The following is a 20269-nucleotide window of genomic DNA, read 5'->3' on the forward strand; positions in this document are numbered from 1 at the left end:
TCTAGATTAGAGTTCCCCAATCTTTCTGGCTTGATGGCCCGAAGGAAAGGGAGCAGCAGGGAAATGTGCAGCCACGTGGCTCCATGTGCACCCATGGCCTGCAGGCTGGCACCCGCGCATATACACAAACGGGCCACTGGCACCCACGTGATGTTGGCAGCGGTGCTAGCGTCCCTGCGCATATGCAAATGGGGTAGCTAGTGCCCGCACAGCGGTGTTACCGCAAATGGGGCGGGGCTCGCTAGCTATTCCCGGGGCCCGGTGGCCAACAGGCCACGGCCGGTACCAGGCCGCAGACCATAGGTTGGGGACCCCTACGCTAGATCAAATTAAAATTAAAATAGTATATAATCAAATACAAAAAATCTGAAATATTCAGAAAATATATCGCTTCCTTTCTTTTTCACATTTGATTATCTCAAAGGACTGCAATAAGTTTATGAAGCACTTGCACACTAGTAGTCAACATCATGTGTGTTCATTGACAGAAAAAAAATCCATGAAACTATTCAATTTAAATATTTTGTTTTACCCAAAGCCCTAAAAGTTGGCATACTCTCACACTGAAATTCTATTATATGGAGCTTCAGCACAAAATTTTCACAGAGTCTGCTAGGGTATTTACAGTATATTCACAACTGCCACATGTTAATTAGCTTTCCCACTCTTCATCTGTACATTCCTTTCTCCATTGTTGTTATAGCTGGTTTAGATTATTTGGAAATCCCACCTCCATCCCTTGCAAATTTTGGTTGCTTGATGAGAACCAAGACTCAGGTCCTTAAAGAAAACAAGTAATGCATCTCTAATTGAAATCTGAATGGAATTTTAAAAAATAGAAACCTTCCACTGACTTAAATCAAGGGCAAATACGATTCCAAGAAAGAATTCCTTTGCTTAGCCTAAGAGTGTCTTGTATACATGGAAAGCATTTTGTCACCCCTCCGAACAGAAAATGAAATCCAAGCAGTCTTATTTAGATTAGGTCCACTGAAATCAGTGCAATGCAAATTACATAAAAACAACTCATAAACAAGCTATGAAATGTTAACAGAAATAAAGTCAAAGAAATTATGGCAGAGTTGAAATTAAAATTTGTCAATCTACTGTATGATGGAATCTAGTTTTGACAAGGAGTTCTCTTATATATTTGTCAGTCCAATCTCAAAGGACTTTGAGTCCTTTATTTATGTATTTATTTATTCAATTTGTAAGTGTTGATTGGCACACAATTGTTTCTAAAAGCAGGACAGATAAGGAATGTACTAAACTCAATACTTTCAGAGTTGTTTTCTATAAAATTATATAAAGTTTCAGGACTATCTTTCCAAACATATAATTGTATGAATCCAAACAGAATATACCAGTGGTGGCGAACCTATGGCACACGTGCCAGAGGCGGCACTCAGAGCCCTCTCTCTGGGCACGCGCGCCATGCCCCGGAGATGGCAACCATCCCTCTTCAACCAGCCACCCGCTAACTTGCCGAGGTCCCACATGGCTGGATGCATCCGAGCACCCATGCGCTCGCTGGCCTCTGTGTGCAGGGGCCGATGGTGTCAGGCAGCAACTGCCCCGGCCCCGGCCTCACCTTGCCCTGTGACAATGGCACCCCCACCCTGCCTCGCCTTGCCTCGCCTCACCCCGCAGGACGAGCCTCCTGACCACCGTCCCACCTGCCAGAGACCCCCTGGATCTCCACCAACCCTGCCCGGCCCCCACAGGCATCCCTCCCCACGAGCAACATTGAAGTGATCACATCTACCTTGGCCACACCCACCCAATCTGCCATGACCACCACAGCCACGCCCATCCAGTGAGCCACGTCCACCTGGCACCTGGCGATAAATAAGTGGGTTTTGGATTGCAGTTTGGGCACTCGGTCTCTAAAAGGTTCGCCATCACTGGAATATACCAATATCCACACAGTTGATTTGTCAAGACAAATCGGCACACTATGCTTCGACAGGGGTGTCAAACTGCCGGCCTGTGGGCTGGATGCGTCATGGCGAAACCGCACCCACTCCATTGCCGGCAATGGGGGAAAAGTCACAATATGTTGCAATACGTCACGTGATGTTGTAAGTTTGACACCCCTGGCTTAGGAGGAGAAGTCATAAGCTGGAATGTTGGAAGTGGTTAAATCTCAATCTATCCTAACCTTAACTATACTATTCTGAAGACTTCAGAAGAGACATATCTGATTTCATCATCAAAGTGTTCTATTTTATTTTCCTTTTAACAATCCTGTAATCCCTTGCATTGGGGTGGAGTCGAGGTAACCGAACATACCTCGAGTGTTTATTGGTTGAATGCCCTTCCTGACGCCTATGTAGAATTCATAGTAGACAATACTAAGTCATTGAGTCCAGAGAGAAAAATATCTGCCACTGACAGCCTCCTGATTCTAAGGAGAGCGCTCCACCTCTAGGCCACCGTGCCAGTCACAAAAGTGTTGTATAAAGAAACATTTTGCAATTAACAAAGCGGCAACTACAAGCACTGTGAATAATGACTCCAGTAATTGATACTCAATGATCTTCAGTATTAAAATGATTGAATTTTAGGCATAACTTAAACATGAGTATAATCCCTAAATATGATGCAGACCCCAAAATAAAGTGTTTTTCAAAGAAAACACAAATGAAAAAGCAACAGTAGGCTTAAAAGCAGGGGACAGGACCCAAACAAACATTCAACGGGAAAGGGAGCAGCATTATCTAGGGCACTAAACTATCATACTTCTAGAGACAGAGTGTACATTTTAATGGCATATTCTACAGAAGACCAAGCCTCTGAAGTTGTAAGTAAATTTGAAAGAAGATTACAACAGCTTAGTAAGAAGTCGATATTTCTTTTTCTTATGTGCTTATATTCCATTTCACTATATTGCTGATTAACAATCTTATGAGTCAAAGGAGTTTTAAAAAGCCTAATCCATTCAAACTTGCCATACTACTACTAATGGAGAAATAATGTTAATTTTAATTGCATTATAGTTAAATAGGACAGATCATTAAGCACTATACTACAGTAAAACTGCAATTAAATTCAAAACTTGCATTTTACTTCTACAGCTGCACTCATTATAATGTCCATTTTGCAAATCTGATAAAGGGAGAGTTGAAGATCAACAGAGGGATTCCCTCCTTTCTATGCTTTTTCCCATGAACTAAATATAATGGAATTCTAACAGATGTTCTCCTTGGTCATAGTTAATAAAATGAATTCTACAGACAGTGAAAAGCTTGGCTCAGCTTACTAGGATAAACTTTCAGCAGAGGAACTATAGATGTCACCAGCTCATCATCCAACTGTGAGCCCAAGGACGTTCAATTCCCCACACCGCTGGCCTTATCGGTATGATCACATTTGGCAAAAATGGTGTGTGAATGCCACATGGAGAGTTTTTCCCTTGCTGTGGCTTAACTTACCCCTTCAGACTCTTTTTTTCCCCAGCACAAGCTGTGTCAATATGCCTCTGTTCTATTTCATGCAACAGGATTCCCGATGCTTCCAGCACAATTAAATGTATACATAATACTGTATATAATTGTTCATTTTGTTAAAAAAAATCATCTGAACCATTTATAGTTATTAAAAAACATCACAGTGATCATTAGGCAAAAAGATTCAGCTGAAATAAATGAGCAAAAAGATAAGCCTTTCATTGCTCAGGAAAACATTCCACAGCGGAGAGATAATTCCAGGTACTGAGCCTCATCACTGTTAAATAAGTATCAGGAAGTATGAAAAAAGATTAGGCCTTTTTTGTACTCCATTACCTCATCTTCTACCCACCCAGGAAAAGATACATTCATTTTTAAAGAGACTTGGATGGGATTTTATGAATTGTCATCTTCCTACTATTACATATAAATGTCTATGGAGATTCTCAGTCATCCAGGTCATAGTTATCCCAAAGATGCTTTTTCACGAGGCAACTGGACTTCCTTGTTTTTCTTTGAAGACATTTCGATTCTTATCCAAGAAGCTTCTTCAGCTTCCAGAGCTGAAGGCGTTTCACTTCTCATCCAAGAAGCTTCTTCAGCTTCCAGAACTGAACTTCAAAGGAAAAACAAGAAAGTCCAGTTGCCTCATGAAAAAGCACCTTCAGGATAACCATGACTTGGATGACTGAGAATCTCCATAGACAAGGGCAAATAAATTAATTTATGTAACTAATATTAAAGCAGTATAGTGATTGTTCATATAGAAACAGTGAATGAGAATTAAGTCACAAAATAAATATATGGAGGAGGAATGAATTGATCAAAAGGAAAACCAAGAAAGTTGCACAACATCACACAGTTGCAATTTGCAACCTCTAACCTTCCCCACTGACTTTGCTTGCTGGAAGCAGGCAGCAATGTTAGCAAATGGAAATTAAATTAATACGGGACGCTGCGATATCACAATCGCAAACTGGCTGACAAGCCCCTAGGTTGTGATCAGGTGCTTTTGGGGACACTGCAACAGCCACAACTGCAAGGTCCTATTGTTATGTACCACTTGTTCAGCGGTTCATAAGGTTGCTGAACGAACGTCATTAAGCAAGAACTACCTGTCCAGCACTCCACACTTTATCAGAGACCAGAAAAGAGATGAACATAACTCTGGTCCTATCAGCATCCATAACCAATATGGGAAAAAAAACACCAAAAAAATCTTCAATAATTAACAACCTGCTTCTCATACATTATAGAACTTTTTCCCGCTTCAAGAAAAATGATAATGTCTGTATTTTCTTTTATTCTCCTTTGATCCAACTTAAATATGGATTCACAACATGTCAGTGACTTGTCTACCCATATATATCTATATCTAATATATCTATATCTAATATATCTATATCTGTATCTATATCTATATATATAATATATCTAATATATCTGTATCTGTATCTGTATCTATATCTATATATCTATATATCTATATCTATATATCTATATCTAATATATCTGTATCTGTATCTATATCTATCTATATCTCTATATCTCTATATCTATATCTATCTATACACACACACACACACACACATCAAACAATTTAACAGACAGTTTCCCACAAATCAGCAATATTTTGAGTTGGGAAACAGCAGCCTTTTAACATAGAGTTAAGCATACAGCATTAGAAAAGATCTAACAGCATTGTACAACTCATCATTTGTGATTTGTTTCATTCTGCCGCGAAGTCGCATTTCATTTCAACAATAATTTGTTTCTCGTTCTATTTGGGCAGGTGCTTCCCTCCCGCCCCCCAAAAGCAATATTTCAAATGAAATTGGTTTTGAAGGAACTTTTTATGAATATACACAATAGAAAAGGCCCCAATTAAATTCCAACAAAATGTTGCCATTTTCAGTAAACAAAGGTCAGGTTTTATGCTAAGAGACCGGCCTGGAAATTAATTACCACCCTGATAGATGTCAAAACACATTTTTGAGAGGGAATAGCATTCCATTGCAAGTGTGGGTTTTATCTGATAGGATACAAAAAAGAAAAAAGAAATCAAATCAGTATTCTTTACCAACTACATTTATTCAACGCCCCTTAGAGAAATCAAAAGGCCTTGTTAGCCTTTTCATCTTCTTTTTCTTTCTTCTCTCTTTCTCTTTTTTGAAACTAAGTGGAATCTTCGCCAAGCAACCTGTGTTTAGTGAGCCAGAAAACAAGCACAGAAAACAAGAAGGTGGAGGGTGTTCCTGTTTTGAGAAAAGCAGGTGTCATCTCCTCACACAACTAAATAATATATGAGGTGTTACATACAGTGTTTCTCAACCTTGACAATTTTAAGGCATGTGGACTTCAACTCCCAGAATTCCACAGCCAGCAATGCTGGCTGTGGAATTCTGGGAGATGAAGTCCACATGCCTTAAAATTGTCAAGGTTGAGAAACACTGTGCTACAAAAAAAGCACACCCCATCCCCATTTCTCCCAGTAACTAGAGGAAGTATACCTGTGAAGGTTCTCGCAGTTAGCGTATATAACAGCATTTACACACAGAACAAAAAAGTCATTATGATGTTCTTTCAGCCCAAGATAGTCATTACCAGCTGATCAAAACCCATCAAGGAAAAGATTTAAAAGAAAAAATAAACTACCGAAGAAATTGGCATTTGAAGTAGCAATTTTCAGATGTCACAAAACTCCGAGCTGTTTCACAATTTATATTTTGTGTTGAAGCATGCAAAACATTTTAACCTCCTTGCTTTATGGTGCCCAAAATGTTTATCCTACTCCCCTCCCCAAAAGGGGAAAGTTGAGAGAGAGGGAGAGAGACAAGGAGACGGAGAAAGGAAGAGAGGAAAGGGGAGAGAGAGGGGGCAGAGGAAGAGGGGAAGGGGGAGGGAGGGAGAGGGAGAGGGGGAGGGAGGAAGGGAGGGAGAGAAAGAGAGAGAGAGAGAGAGAGAGAGAGAGAGAGAGAGAGATATTAGTGTAGAGGTTAATGCATCAAACTAGAAACCGGAAGACTAGTGTTACCAACTGGGTGGTCTCCTGCCCAACTGCGCTAGTTTTTGAGATCAATTGTGGGAAAGTTTTGGCATTTGCATGTTGTGTTCTTTTGGACTACGTTTGCTTTGAGCTACAAAAATTTGGGGCACCTCACAATATTGTAGGAGACCATGCATTCTACAGTAGTAGCCAAAATTGTGGAAACCTTTTGGGAAAAGTGTATTTTTGAGGTTTGATGGCTAATAACACCACTTTTTTGGAGTAGTACCATAAAATTATATATCAATGGAAAGATAATTTAATCAAGAATGTAGTGCAGCAAAGTTTGTTCAATTATCTGTACTGTATTCTATGAAAGGTTATAGCCAAATAACCACAAAAAGGAAGCACAACTTGCTTAGGTTGATATCAGGTAGCTTTCCTTCATCTGATTGTAGCCAATGAGCAGGAGTGTTTAGAGAGCCAATCAGGTGTCATCTTGTTTTGGCAATGAGCCAATCAGATCACAGTAGGATTCAGTTATTGATGTCATGTATTGAAGCTGAGAGGAGGACATTTGTTAGTGTGTTATGTGATCGCTATCAAGCTGGTTGGGTTTTTTTGTGTTCTTTCATTTAGTGAGCTTGTAAAACGTAATAAAATTAAAGTAATGGTGCGAAGAGTTGACTGGTTGCTCAGAAAATGATGTAAAATAGTATTATTAAGTGAACAAGGCTACAGTTATAAAGAAATTAGAAGAAAATGGGTGGAAACTTAACCAAAGGTGGCATTTCTACCGTATACTTTTCCCAAAAGGTTTCCACAATTTTGGCCACTACTGTAGTCCTGTCTTAACCATGAAGCCATCTGGGTGATCTTGGCACAGTTTTCTCTCAGCCCTGAGAAGAAGGCAGTAGCAAACCATTTCCAAAACCTTGTCAAGAAAATTGCAAGGACTTAACCAGAAAGTTACACCAGAAGTCAATGCTGACTCAAAAGCTATATACTATATATATTATTTGTTTTCTGAGGTTATTATGTATATATTATGTATATATGTATATACACACACACAAATCTGAGCATTTGTATGTCATATATAATTGCCAACAATTCTGCTAAATAATATTCTGAAATCTAAAAATATCTCACAGCAAATTAATTTTTTACAATACCAGCTTTTTATGTTAATGATCAAAGAAATGAAAATAATGAATCTTGCAAAGTGGAAGAATTCTGAATTAGTAAATAAGCTGGGGAAGTGATTAGCATATAAACTAAGAAAAGAAAGTGAGAAGGAATAGATTAAAATTACAAAGTAGGAATGTTATAATGGATGATATGGATATGCAAAGAATATTATATCAGTATTGTACAAAACTATACAAAGGAGGAGAAATTTCCCCAGCAAAAGTGGATGAATGTTCAAAGAAACAAAATTTACCTAAAATGATGAATAAACAAAAGCAGATGGAATGGACCTATAACAGTAACGGAATTTTGTGAGGCTACAAAAAAAAAAGGAAAACTCCAGGCTTATGCAGATTGCCAACCTCCTATTATAAATATTTTGAAGATGAACTGTTATAATATCTTCAAAAAATGATGAATTCTATTCTGGATAGTGTTAGGATACAAGAAAGTTGGTCAACTGCAAACATAGCATTAATTCCTAAAGAAGGTGAAGACCTGACTATCAAAAAAGATTACTGACTAATATCTTTATTGAGTAATAATTTTTAAAAAATATTATGACTTTAGCTAAAAGGTTGAAAAGTGTCTTGCATGATTATATACGTGAAGATCAATGTGCTTTTTGCCTAAAACATGGTTAAGGGGCAATATTAGAAATATTTTCTTAACGTATTAAAATATTCATATCATCTTGAAAATCAAACCACACTGAAGTTTCTGGACTTGGAGAAAGCATTTGATAACTTGAATGTGTTAGGGATGCTTTCCTCTTTTTTCCATTGGCAATGCCATCAAATCTTCATTTACAGAAAGACTGTGGTTGGGTTAGACTTCTTTTTAAGGATATAAGGGAAGGAAAATGAAAGGAAAAACTACTGCAGCTCATAAATGCAACACCATGCAGGTAAACTTTGTCTCTTGGTCTAGACTAGGGGTAGGCAACCTCGGCTCTTTTATGGACTTTAACTCCCAGAATTCCTGAGTCAGCTATGCTGGTCTAGAAGCATCTTTTTGTGCCTTTTTATTAGAACTAGTTTGTTTTTGTTTTAATTGAAATCACTTTTTATTCGCTCCAAATACCAATGGGGCAAACCATTGGAGATCTGTCTATCCTCCAAGATGTCTGGATCAGGAGACAGGTAAGTTCTGCTACTATTGATAATGAGTGGGTTATCCTTGGGTGTGTGGGAGGCTACTTTGTTGGGATTGTTTGTTTTAATCTTGTCAGCTGCCCAGAGTCATCTGTGAAAGATGGACATCTATATAAATCATATAAATAAATTATACATTTTAAAAAATAGGTTGATTGCATCAATTGCTATCTAAAATTGCTAGTATCGTTGGTTCAACTTATTCACTGCAAATTAAAAAATATTTAATCTGGATTTGAGCTGTGGAACAAATTATACTTTTTAATAAGTCCAGACTGGTTCCTTAATTAGCTACTATGTTAGGAAGGCAGGAAGATACTCCTAATAAGTTAGAACGTAATTTATCTGAAGCATTTCTATAGCACTCTACATTTCATTTTGTATTTGAGGGGCCTGTGTAATTCATTCAATCATTTAGAACATGCAATAATTACTATTTTGCTACTTAAATGTGTACACAAGTTAAAACCATAGGAAGACTACAATCAGCTTGCCAGGTCAGGCCATTACATAATAGAGAATGTATTCAATGTAATGTCAGGATTAATTACTGTATATTAACAGTTTTTCCTATTAATGTTATTCATTTACTCATCCAGTCTCTAAATTATGCTATAAGTGAAAGCCTCAGAGCAATACACAAAGTCAACTACTATGAAGTCTCAATGCAAACTCTTCCACAATGAGCCTTGTTTTCCATTCAGTGAAGAAGCATTTTTTATCACTCCTTATCAATGCTTTTTTCCCCCTTAACGAAATAGAAAAGCAAATTGTGTTACCTCTCTTAATACTGTGCTTTTGTAACCTCGGTAGAGTCCTAGGATACCCTAAAAAAATCAACAAAGAAAACCAATCAACTCCTGCAAATTGTTAGGGAAGGCTGAAAACATATTGAGGATTAGATGATAAGCAGAGCAGCTTTACTAAGGATAATGTAATGGCTTCCAGGAAATTGACAATATTGATTATAAACACACTACCCATTGACTTCCTGAGTTTTATCTCAGTTTTGAATGTGTTCATCATCTAGAACTGGACATTGAAGGGATAATATAAAGTTAGTAACCTAGAAGAACAAAGAGAGAAAGAAATCTATCGCTGACTCTTATAGTCACTGGCTACTCAAAATACATACCATAAAAGAAAGTAAAGCTACTCCTGGACTTATGACTGTAATGGAGCTCAACACTTCCCTCTTAAGTCATGATGGTTGTATGTTGAGGCACCCAGGTAACTGACCTGATTTAACAATCTTCTTTTGTAGTGGTCATTAAGCAAACAATGCAGTTGTTAAACAAATGTCACAATCCTATGGGCATTTCTTTGCTGGAAACCAGCCAAAAAAAGCAACTTGTAACTCACATCATGTGACATGGAAGGCTGCAACCAGCCATGAAGGTCAGCTGGTTGCCAAGTGTCCAAAATGCAATCATGCGACCATAGGATATGTGTGTGTGTGTGTTTGTGTGTGTGTGTGTGTGTGTGCACGCGCATTGTGTTGTGCTGCCATCAAAACTCCAGAATTGGGTCACAACCTTTGAGGTGTCCATCCTAATGAAGTGACTGGTTGTTAAGCAAAGGCTACTTGTAAGTTAAATTTAGGAAAAATTAAATATTTAACAGTGTTGCCTCACAGCAAAATGGGCAGCAAAGAAATTTAATAAATAAAAATAAACTTTACAAAATTCATACTGATTTCATTGTCAGGGTCGGAGTGTTAAATTTCCTATTTTCTTTTTATTGTCAGTTACTTTCCAATTTAATAATTAAAATACTCCCTTATTTAATAACGTGAAAACAATTAAATTAAATTAAAATGATTGTAATAATTAAACAATTAAAATAAATAGCTTAAGTTATTTGGCTTAACTTAATTCAGTTAAATTCTAATTAAAAACAAAAACAATATGACATCCTGCAATGCATCAGTCTCCAGCATCTTTTCTCAAGGCCAAGAATTCCCTATAAGTCAGTGTTTCTCAACCTTGACAATTTTAAGGCATGTGGACTTCAATTCCCAGAATTCCACAGCCAGCATTGCTGGCTGTGGAATTCTGGGAGTTGAAGTCCACATGCCTTAAAATTGTCAAGGTTGAGAAACACTGCTATAAGTACTCTTAAGAATTTTTTTTTTAAGATAGTGCCTCAGCTAAGTGTCCTCAGCTAACTACTGTAATAAAGAAAAAGAAAAATTTTGGAAGGTTAGAGCCAATATCATTATACAGTTACCATTAGACAAAGAGAGTCACCATTATCTAAAAATATATGCACATATGCATGGAAAGCATAAAAGCAAACATCTAAGGAAGCTAGTTGAAGAGACAAATGAACAAGTAGCAGTTAATCCATTAATGTCCCAGCAATGCCAAATATAACAGCTGGAAAAGACAAAGTGCTTCTTATCTGGATAAGAGCTTCCCCTTCTTTCATCCTGGTGTTTGGGCAGTTCTAGTAAACGAGAGATAACTGGAGATATAAGTGTGTATAAGTGTGTGGGTGCCTACAGTATTTTGTTAAACCAACAATGCTTTATTGCTGAAAGAAGTTACTGCTCTTATTACTTATTGCAAGATCCTAACTGATTCTTATTTGGAACCCTAATTGAAAGTTAGGGATAAGTATCTCACTGAACTATCTCTCTCTCTCTCTCTCTCTCTCTGTGTGTGTGTGTGTGTGTGTGTGTGTGTGCATGCTTTCCTTGAATAAATTGCCGCTGTTCACTAACAACTCTGCACACTTAACATCTTCAAGGCACCCAATCTCAACTGTCTACAAGTTGCAGATCAGAGCAAGTGAGAGCTGGGAAGTATCTGCCCCAATGGGAAGCTTAAAGAATAAGGTTTCTCTATATTGAAACAGATACATATAAATATTTTTCAGGGGACAGTTTGAGAACTTTGTAATCCCGTCTAGAAGAAATTAGGCAGCGGTAGGACGAACTGTCCTGTGGGAAGAGGACTAGAAGGGGTACAGGTAAAAATTCTCCCAAACTGGTGCTTTGAAGTTTGTCATCTAACTCAGTGTTTCTCAACCTTGACAATTTTAAGGCATGTGGACTTCAACTCCCAGAATTCCACAGCCAGCATTGCTGGCTGTGGAATTCTGGGAGTTGAAGTCCACATGCCTTAAAATTGTCAAGGTTGAGAAACACTGATCTAACTCATGGCAGCCATATTGTAAATGGCCAAATCACCCCATGCCCATTTTTCAAAAGTGTTCACAATATCTCCTCATGGTGATGTACCCTTCAACCCTTCAAAGTTAGGGTTTTCTTTCCTGAATATACTATTTATTAGCTCCAATAAGTTAGAGAGCCCCTTCACACACACACACACACACACACACACACACAAACACGGCTTCTCTTCAGCCTTACCTCTTCATAGACAGTTTGGGAAAGGATCCGTAAGGTACTGGAGGATGGGGACACTTGTGCTCTTTGTTTCACAACTTCAGCAGGAACCCGTATTAGACAAGCAACCTGAAAAAACCAATATAATTTAGAGTAAGACCTTGGTGGAGCTGCAAGGCCTGGCAAGGATTGCAACGGCCAAGAAACCTATGGCCTTAATGTGAGCAGTGGAGGACTAACACTGTTTACTAGAGGAATCAGATGTCAGAAGGAAGGCTGAGAAAGTATCTACAGACCCCTCACTTCCTGGATATAAACTGTTTCAACTCCTCCCCTCGGGATGCCACTATAGGGCATTGCACGCCAAAACAACTAGACACAAAGACCTAATTCACACAGCACTGTCTTATGCCTAAGCATATTTACCCATCCTGTATGGCTGTAGTAATAGTATTATCCTTCTCTTGATCTCTATTACCCCATCTTGTTGGCACCATCTTACGATTATCATTACTTTGTTGCTTTGCATTTAAATTGAGAGCTTCTGCACTGGAGAAAAATTCCTTGTGTGTATAATCACACTTGGCCAAATAAAGCATTTTCTATTTCTATTTCATTCCATTCCATTCTATTCCTATGCTATTCCTATGCTATTTCTATTTTATTCTATTTTATTCTATTCTATTCTATTCTATTCTATTCTATTCTATTGTTTCACAACTTCAGCATGAACTCGTATTAGACAAGCAACCTTGTCTATTATTCTATTCTATTATTATTCTATTCTATTATTATTCTATTCTAGTCTGTTCTGTTCTGTTCCGTTCCATTCTACTCCTATGCTACTCTTATGGTAATTCTATCCCAGTTATGGCGAACCTTTTAGAGACCGAGTGCCCAAAAACTGGCCCTGCCCCCGCTCCACCCCCTGCCCTGCCCCGCCCCTGCCCCACCCCTGCCCCGCCGCCACCCCGTCCCCCACCCTGCCTGCATGCAGGGCCACTCACTGCTTCTAGGACCCACCGCAGATCGCCCAGGCAGCCCAGCAGCGCCATGGCAGCCACATCCTCTGCCGGCGCCCCGCAGCATCAACTGTGCGGGAAAGGGCATGAGGGCAGAGTCTTGACTACGCTGCCTGGCTGCCATGTCCTTGGCTGCGCTGCTCCGTGTGGGCCACGCTCGGGGGCAACTCTCCTCCAGGGGGGCTGCTGGTGAGGAGGGGGTCATGGAGGGAGGCGAGGCTGGGGCAACATGTGCCCACAGAGAGGGCTCCGAGTGCCGCCTCTGGCACGCGTGCCATAGGTTTGCCACCACTGCTCTATCCTATACTAATTCTGTTCTATTCTATTCTATTCTATTCTATAGTGCTCTTGGACAGGTGATGATATGGCAGTGAGATAGGCGCAGTGAGTGTAATGGGTAGCCTTGCCCAGAACTTGATCTCTGACTGCTCCCCTCTGGCTATGGACATATCTCACCTCCCCATGTGTGATTCATATTCCGGTGTTCAGAAAAACAAACAAAGCAAACAAAAACAAACCCCAATTAACTTTTCTCAAGTTAATTCTATAGAACGCTCTCTTCTTACAAGCTTCTCAAGGTAAACTGAGTTCCACCGCAGATAGAACGGTGACCATTTCACTTACATCAGAACTCTTCAGCTTATTGCATTTATTTTATTGTACATGTCACAGAGAGCTAATGGCAAAGAACAGCCATTCTGTGTGCTTTCAAGCTACAGGCTACCTACTGAAATAAATTATTCTCACTGATTTTGACCCAGTTACTTGAGGACTCTTGAAAATCAATCCTCAATAGGTTGTCTAGATGTATTGGGCCACTTATCTTATTCCTTATATGACTGATGGAAAACATGGGTTTTCCTGCATTGAATGCTTGCCTAGTAATCAACCTACTAACCTATTTTTTTTTTATTTGATATTTGTCTTTGGCAATGAAGCATCAGTATGGTCATAAAATCATAGCATGGAAAGAATTTAAAGGTCAGCTAGATGGAAACCCTGCCCAATCAAAGAAACTACTGCAATAGCATCCTTGACAGACAGTCACTGAGCATAAATTTAAACACTTCCGAGAGAGAGAGAGAGAGAGAGAGAGAGAGAGAGAGAGAGAGAGAGAGAGAGAGAGAGAGAGAGAGAGAGAGAGAGAGAGAGAGAGAGAGAGAGAGAGAGAGAGAGAGAGAGAGAGAGAGAGAGAGAGAGAGAGAGAGAGAGAGAGAGGGAGAGAGGAGAGAACTATCTCCCAAATCTATCTGTTCCACTTTTAAATGGTACTTACCAATAGGAATCTTTTTCTGATGCTCAACCAAAACCTTGCACTTTAAGTCTGTTATCCCTTATACTGTTTTCTGAAGCAATTTTATATGAATTGAATGATTTACCTATATCTTCAGGTCCTTGTTTTCCTATCTTTTTTTGAGGATTGCCTTAAACATTTCATTATTTAATATATGGGCCAATACTGCCATCTAGTGTTCACAATTGCAATACTTCATAAGCACAGATCTATTTTTGTTGCGAAAAGTTTGACACTAACTCTTTCAAATGTTTGCAGGGACAATGGAAAAAAAAACCTACATCTACCGCTATACTATTAAAACTCTCGACATTACCATTAACTGGGCAAAACAGAACATCACAGGGCAACAATTTTTGAATCAAGCTACCTCAAAAGGGCTTAGATACAGAATGCATCCAAAATCAGAGAACCGTAACTCCCAAGGAAATGAAATTTGGGGAAGTTGTGGTTGCTTCAGGCTGCTGCTATAGTCACATGATAGCCATTTTGAACAGTCTGTGACAATTTCCCAGCCAGTCTTGCAATCCCTTGCTCCCACCCCCACCAAACAAGCAAAGAATTGACTCATCATGTGGCTCTTAAAAGAAACAAGGGTTGTACGTGTGAAAAATGGTCATAATTTACTTTTTTCAGTGCGGTTATAAGCTTGAACGGTCACTAAATGAACTATTGTAAGTTGAGGGCTACCTATATATTGGAAAGCATTCATAACTGAAAGTCCTGAATTGCATTGCCCACTAAAGGAACGAGGCAATGAATCTAAATAAAAATAACAGAAAGCCACAGAGGCCACATGCAACCTCATTTGACCTCCTAAATTAAGCTGCCAAAAACTCAGCAGAAAAAGTACCAATTTTCACCTATTTTCTGCAGAAAGTAAGGGACAAAGTAAGCATGTTAAGCATTCACAATGTTTCAAACCATCCAATTTGCCCTTTAAATCCCCTACAAATCTCACTCCAATACAGGAAACAACAGAAAATTCAACACTGCTATGTTACCAGCCATGCATCTTTTAGCTTCTGGATTCTAAAATATCATATTTTACAATTAATATATTAAATATTGATAATATATTTACTCCTCATCCCTTCAATTATTTCTGCTGTCTGGTTTGGTGGAGGACACTTCACCTTGAGCTTTATGGACACTCAACCAGAAGATTTGACTCTCTACCAAAAAAAAAATTCCAAGATTTTTCAAAACAGGTATGTCTCAAAAACATAGTTTTCATCAGTAAAATTTTATCATTTAACCTGCTTGGCCTGAACTTGTTATCACAGGCCAGTATCATCAATCATTCTTATCACACCAACTCATCACCTAATCAGAGGAGACAGACTGAGATGTGATCAGAAAGCATGATGTGAAAGTTAACAATGAAGCTGCTGCTTCATGACCCAGACAAAAATGTGTACACTGTGTCCTGACATTGCCAGAATAAAGCAATCCTTCCTCTTGAAGTAATAAGCTGGTCTGCAGTAGTAGTTGTGGTCTTGTGAGACTCTGGAACTGCATCTCCTCATAGCCATGGAGGTCCACTGGGCCACTTAGTCCAACACATTTTGCAAGGTTATCATTTTAAGAATAAATTTGAAGCCCTGGAAGAAGCCTTAGAACAGGGGTGTCAAACTGCCGGCCCGTGGGCCGGATGCGTCACACCAAAACCACGCCCACTCCATTGCCAGCAATGGGGAAAAAGTCGCAATATGTTGCGACACATCACGTGACGTCGCGAGTTTGACACCCATGCCGTAGAATAAATGTCTGTCTGTCTGTCTCTCACTCTGTCTCTGTCTCTGCTTCTCTCTCTCTCTCTCTCTCTCTCTCTGTGTGTGTTTGTGTGTTTGTGTGTGTGTGTGTGTGTGTGTGTGTGTGTGTGAGTGAGTGAGAGAGAGAGAGAGAGAGAGAGAGAGAAACTGTAGTCACACTAGTCTCGGCATGAAAGCCAGCTTAGCTATTCTGAGAATAATAATAATAACAACAACAACAATAATAATAATAACAACAATAATAATAATAAAGTTGGAAGGGACCTTGGAGGTCATCTAGTCCAACCCCCTTCTCAGGCAGGAAACCCTATACCATTTCAAACAAATGGCTGTCCAGTCTCTTCTTTAAAACTTCCAGTGTTGGAGCATTCACCCCTTCTGGAGGCAGGTTGTTCCACTGGTTAATTGTTCTCACTGTCAGGACGTTTCTCCTTAGTTCTAGGTTGCTTCTCTCCTTGAGTAGTTATGGTCCCAAAAATTTTGAAGGGCCTTTGGGTGAAGAAGGTTGGGGAATCATAGTTCAATAGCTCTTCTGAGGGTTAAACTAAAAGGCCAATCATAAAAAAACAAACCTTGAAAATGCTAACTGTAAGGGAGAGGGTAAAGACTTAAGTTACAGCTACAATAGGAAAAAGCAGGGAAAAGAACAAAGAGCTAAAGTCTACTACTGAACCAAGACTGCAATCTCAAAATAGTCTACAAATATATATCCGTATCTACTACCTAGCCAGGGCTACCTGTAACTACTATACCATTCATCACTAGTTTAAACATAACCTTTGGGAGTTTGGAGGTTAGGAGGAAGCAACAACATCTGCAGCATAGTAAATCCTATAAACTGAAGTAATAGGGGTTGTAAAAAACAGAAAGGGAACGCGCCTGAATATAATTCCCATAAAAACCATGTGGGCAGCTGCTTAGATAGCTGACAGTTCTTAATTTGCTGGTTTGGGCCTTTAATTGTGTGATGAATCTGCTGGTGTTGCTTGTAACTCTCTGCTTCCATTCATCTTGATTTACAAGCAATTTCCAGCTGCAGCCATAATTTGAGTCTCCTCCCAATATAACTGCCCTTCATTTTCTCCAACAGGCTCTAGTGCAGACATGTCAAACTTGCGACGTCACGTGATGCCGCGCAACGTATCGGGACGGTTTTGCCATTGCGCGGCTTCTGGATGACACGTTCGGCCCGCAGGCCAGCAGTTTGACACCCCAGCTCTAGTGGCAGAATCTCATTCCCCCCCCCCAGCACTTTTAACATTGTTAACTACTCTCTTGCACAAGAGTTCAGCATAATCCTAGCATCTTTATAACGTGAACAGGCCCCAAGGTTTATGAATATTTCAGAATCTGTTGTGATTCGTTCAAAAGTCACTGCTCATATCCTATCAGTCTCTTTGTCATACATTGGATCATAGACACCTGCTTTATGCAGCTCAGGTTCATACAATGTTCAAAACCAAAGCTAAGCTACATTATGGCTTGGGGCAGGATGTGAAGTCAGCCATTATGGCATATAAACCATACCTTAAAGTTTAGGATCTTGTTCAAACCAGATAAATGGTTGACTAATGCAATGATTGCTTAATAAATGTTTAATTCATAGACCTCATTTGGTTTAATATTTACTGTTTTATCATAAAAAATAAAATACAAAACATTAAAAACAAACAAAATGAAACAAAACAAAAGCATACATTCAACCCTAACAACAACAAAAAGGAAAAAAAATAGTGTACAAAAAAAAGAGGAAAAAGTGATCAATTAAATTTAACATTTAACCTGTGGGTGTTAAAAGAAAAGAAAAAGCAGTAAATTCTCCTCTGCCTTTTTGTATTTTGTATTTATATTTTATATTTATAGTTATATATTATATATTTATATAATTATATATTATAAAATAATATATATTATTATTTTTATTTATTTACACACATATGTGTGTGTAAAAGGGGAGGAGAATTTACTGCTTTTTCTTTCAACACCCAACCAGGGCAGACCCTACATGTTAAATGTTAAATTTTATTGATCACTTTTTCCTCTTCTTTTGTACACTATTTTTTTTCCTTTTTGTTGTTGTTAGGGTTGAATGTATGCTCTTGTTTTGTTTCATTTTGTTTGTTTTTACTGTTTTGTATTTTATTTTTTATGATAAATCAATAAATATCAAACCAAATGAGGTCTATTAATTAAATATATAAGAATTATATATCAATTATATAATATACACATACATACATGCATGCATACATATACACACACACACACACACACACACACACACACACATCAGTGGTGGGATTCAGCCAGTTCGCACCACTTTGGCAGAACCGGTAGTTAATTTTTTGTGGCCCAGGCCCAGAATGGACTTCCGGAAGAGGCATTCACACAGAGAACCATTTGTTCACATATTTGAATCCCACCACTGAAAACAGAAGAAAAATCAGTCAATGGGTTATTTAAAAAAAATACCTCATTTTTGTTGGATTCCTATAATATGCTAAAACACAAATCCTGCATTCATACAACATAATAATCCAAAACCAAGCTATATTGTGAATGAAAGAGTTAAGCTTTTTCACTATAGTGTCTATAGTGACTACAGGTTGTCCTCAACTTACAACCATTCCATTCAGTGACCATCTGAAGTTACAGCAGCACTGAAAAAAGTAACTTATGACTGTTTTTTTTTCACACTTAGGGCCATTGCAGCATCCCCAAGGTCCCGTGATCAAAATTCAGATGCTTGGCAACTGGTTCATATTTAATGACGGTCGCAATGTCCTGGGATCATGCGATCACCTTTTGTGACCTTCTGACAAGCAAATCAATGGGGAAGCCGGATTCACTTAACAACCGTCTTACTAACTGAACCACTGCAGGGGGTTCACTCAACCGCTGTGGCAAAAAAGGTCTAAAATGGGATAAATCTCACTTAACAATGGTCTTGCTTAGCGACAGAAATTTTGGGCTCAATTGTGATCGTAAGTTGAGGACTACCTAGATATAATGACTCTCTGGGTTTCAGGCTGATCCCAGGCCATCTGGAACCTTCTGTGGGCAAAGCATGCTCTGGGTCACTCAGCCGTGGAGCCTCCTTAAAATAGAGAGCCTTGCGATTCGTAGTTGAGCAGTTTCAAGGATCACTTGCCTGTTTCTCCTCCAACAGAAAGCTGCAAGATAGAAGTCAGGTCTCTCCTGATGAGAATTCACAAGGAGCTGCCAATAAAAAAAGCCTGCTATCCTATCCAGCTCAATCAGAGCAATATATAGAGTAGGGCCATGATTTTGCAATGCACTAGAGACATTCTGAGAACATAAAACAGCAATTTCACAGGAACCTAAGCTTGTGCCTGCATCTTATTACTACATATCTATATACCAGCCATTTGTTACAGTCCAACAACAATTAAAGTGTGGGGAGGGAAGCGGTGCTGAAAGTTGAGGCCTGCTTACCAAATAATAGTCTTTTCCTGTGGTTATGGCTTGATTAAAGTTTAATGACTAATCAATAAAGCTATAATTACAATTTTTACTCTTCTGTGTGCAATTTGGGTCACAAAGAAGAATCAATCAAAGAGTTCAATAGCATTTGGCAGGGGAGAAGGGAATGAGAAATTCTCATCCACTGGTGCCAGCTCTGAGACCATCACACCATGGCTCCAGGTTCCTGGCACAGCTAATGGCAACCAGTAAATTAAGAGAAAAAAAATTACAACCCATCTACCATTTGTCCATTCTAACTAAATGGCCAGGCAAGTATATGGAGGTAATATTGATATCCAATAAGCTGAAGTGGGCTATACTGTGGGTAGGTGATCTCTTCCTGGAGGATGCTTATTGGTGGGAAGAAACAGGTCCATATATCTCTCTAGATAGCCTTAGTAATAAGAAGAGGCATTGCAGATTTACAACCAGGCCAATGTTTTTCAAGCTCAATAACTTTAAGATGTGTGGACTTCAACTCCCCGAATTCCTCAACTAACATACTGGCTGTGGAATTGTGGGAGTTGAAGTCCACGCAACTTAAAGTTGCTGAAGTTGAA

The 20269-nt window shown here is 39.0% G+C and overlaps 1 protein-coding gene across 1 annotated transcript in view; it reads right to left on the minus strand.

Moving 5' to 3' along the window:
* The window catches only part of LOC107296994 (S-adenosylmethionine mitochondrial carrier protein), a gene marked incomplete at its 3' end in the record, with an annotated part of 94846 nt that overhangs the window by 64540 nt on the left and 10037 nt on the right, over positions 1-20269 (minus strand). Inside the window, exons 4-5 of the mRNA XM_015826347.1 lie at positions 12157-12261; positions 9560-9607 (exon numbers count right to left, since the gene is read on the minus strand). Coding sequence (XP_015681833.1) covers positions 9560-9607; positions 12157-12261 — 153 coding nt within the window. The remainder of the gene's footprint in view (positions 1-9559; positions 9608-12156; positions 12262-20269) is intronic.

Source organism: Protobothrops mucrosquamatus, unplaced genomic scaffold, assembly GCF_001527695.2.
Source record: "Protobothrops mucrosquamatus isolate PMUCROS unplaced genomic scaffold, P.Mucros_1.0 scaffold3071, whole genome shotgun sequence".
Lineage (NCBI taxonomy): Eukaryota > Metazoa > Chordata > Lepidosauria > Squamata > Viperidae > Protobothrops > Protobothrops mucrosquamatus.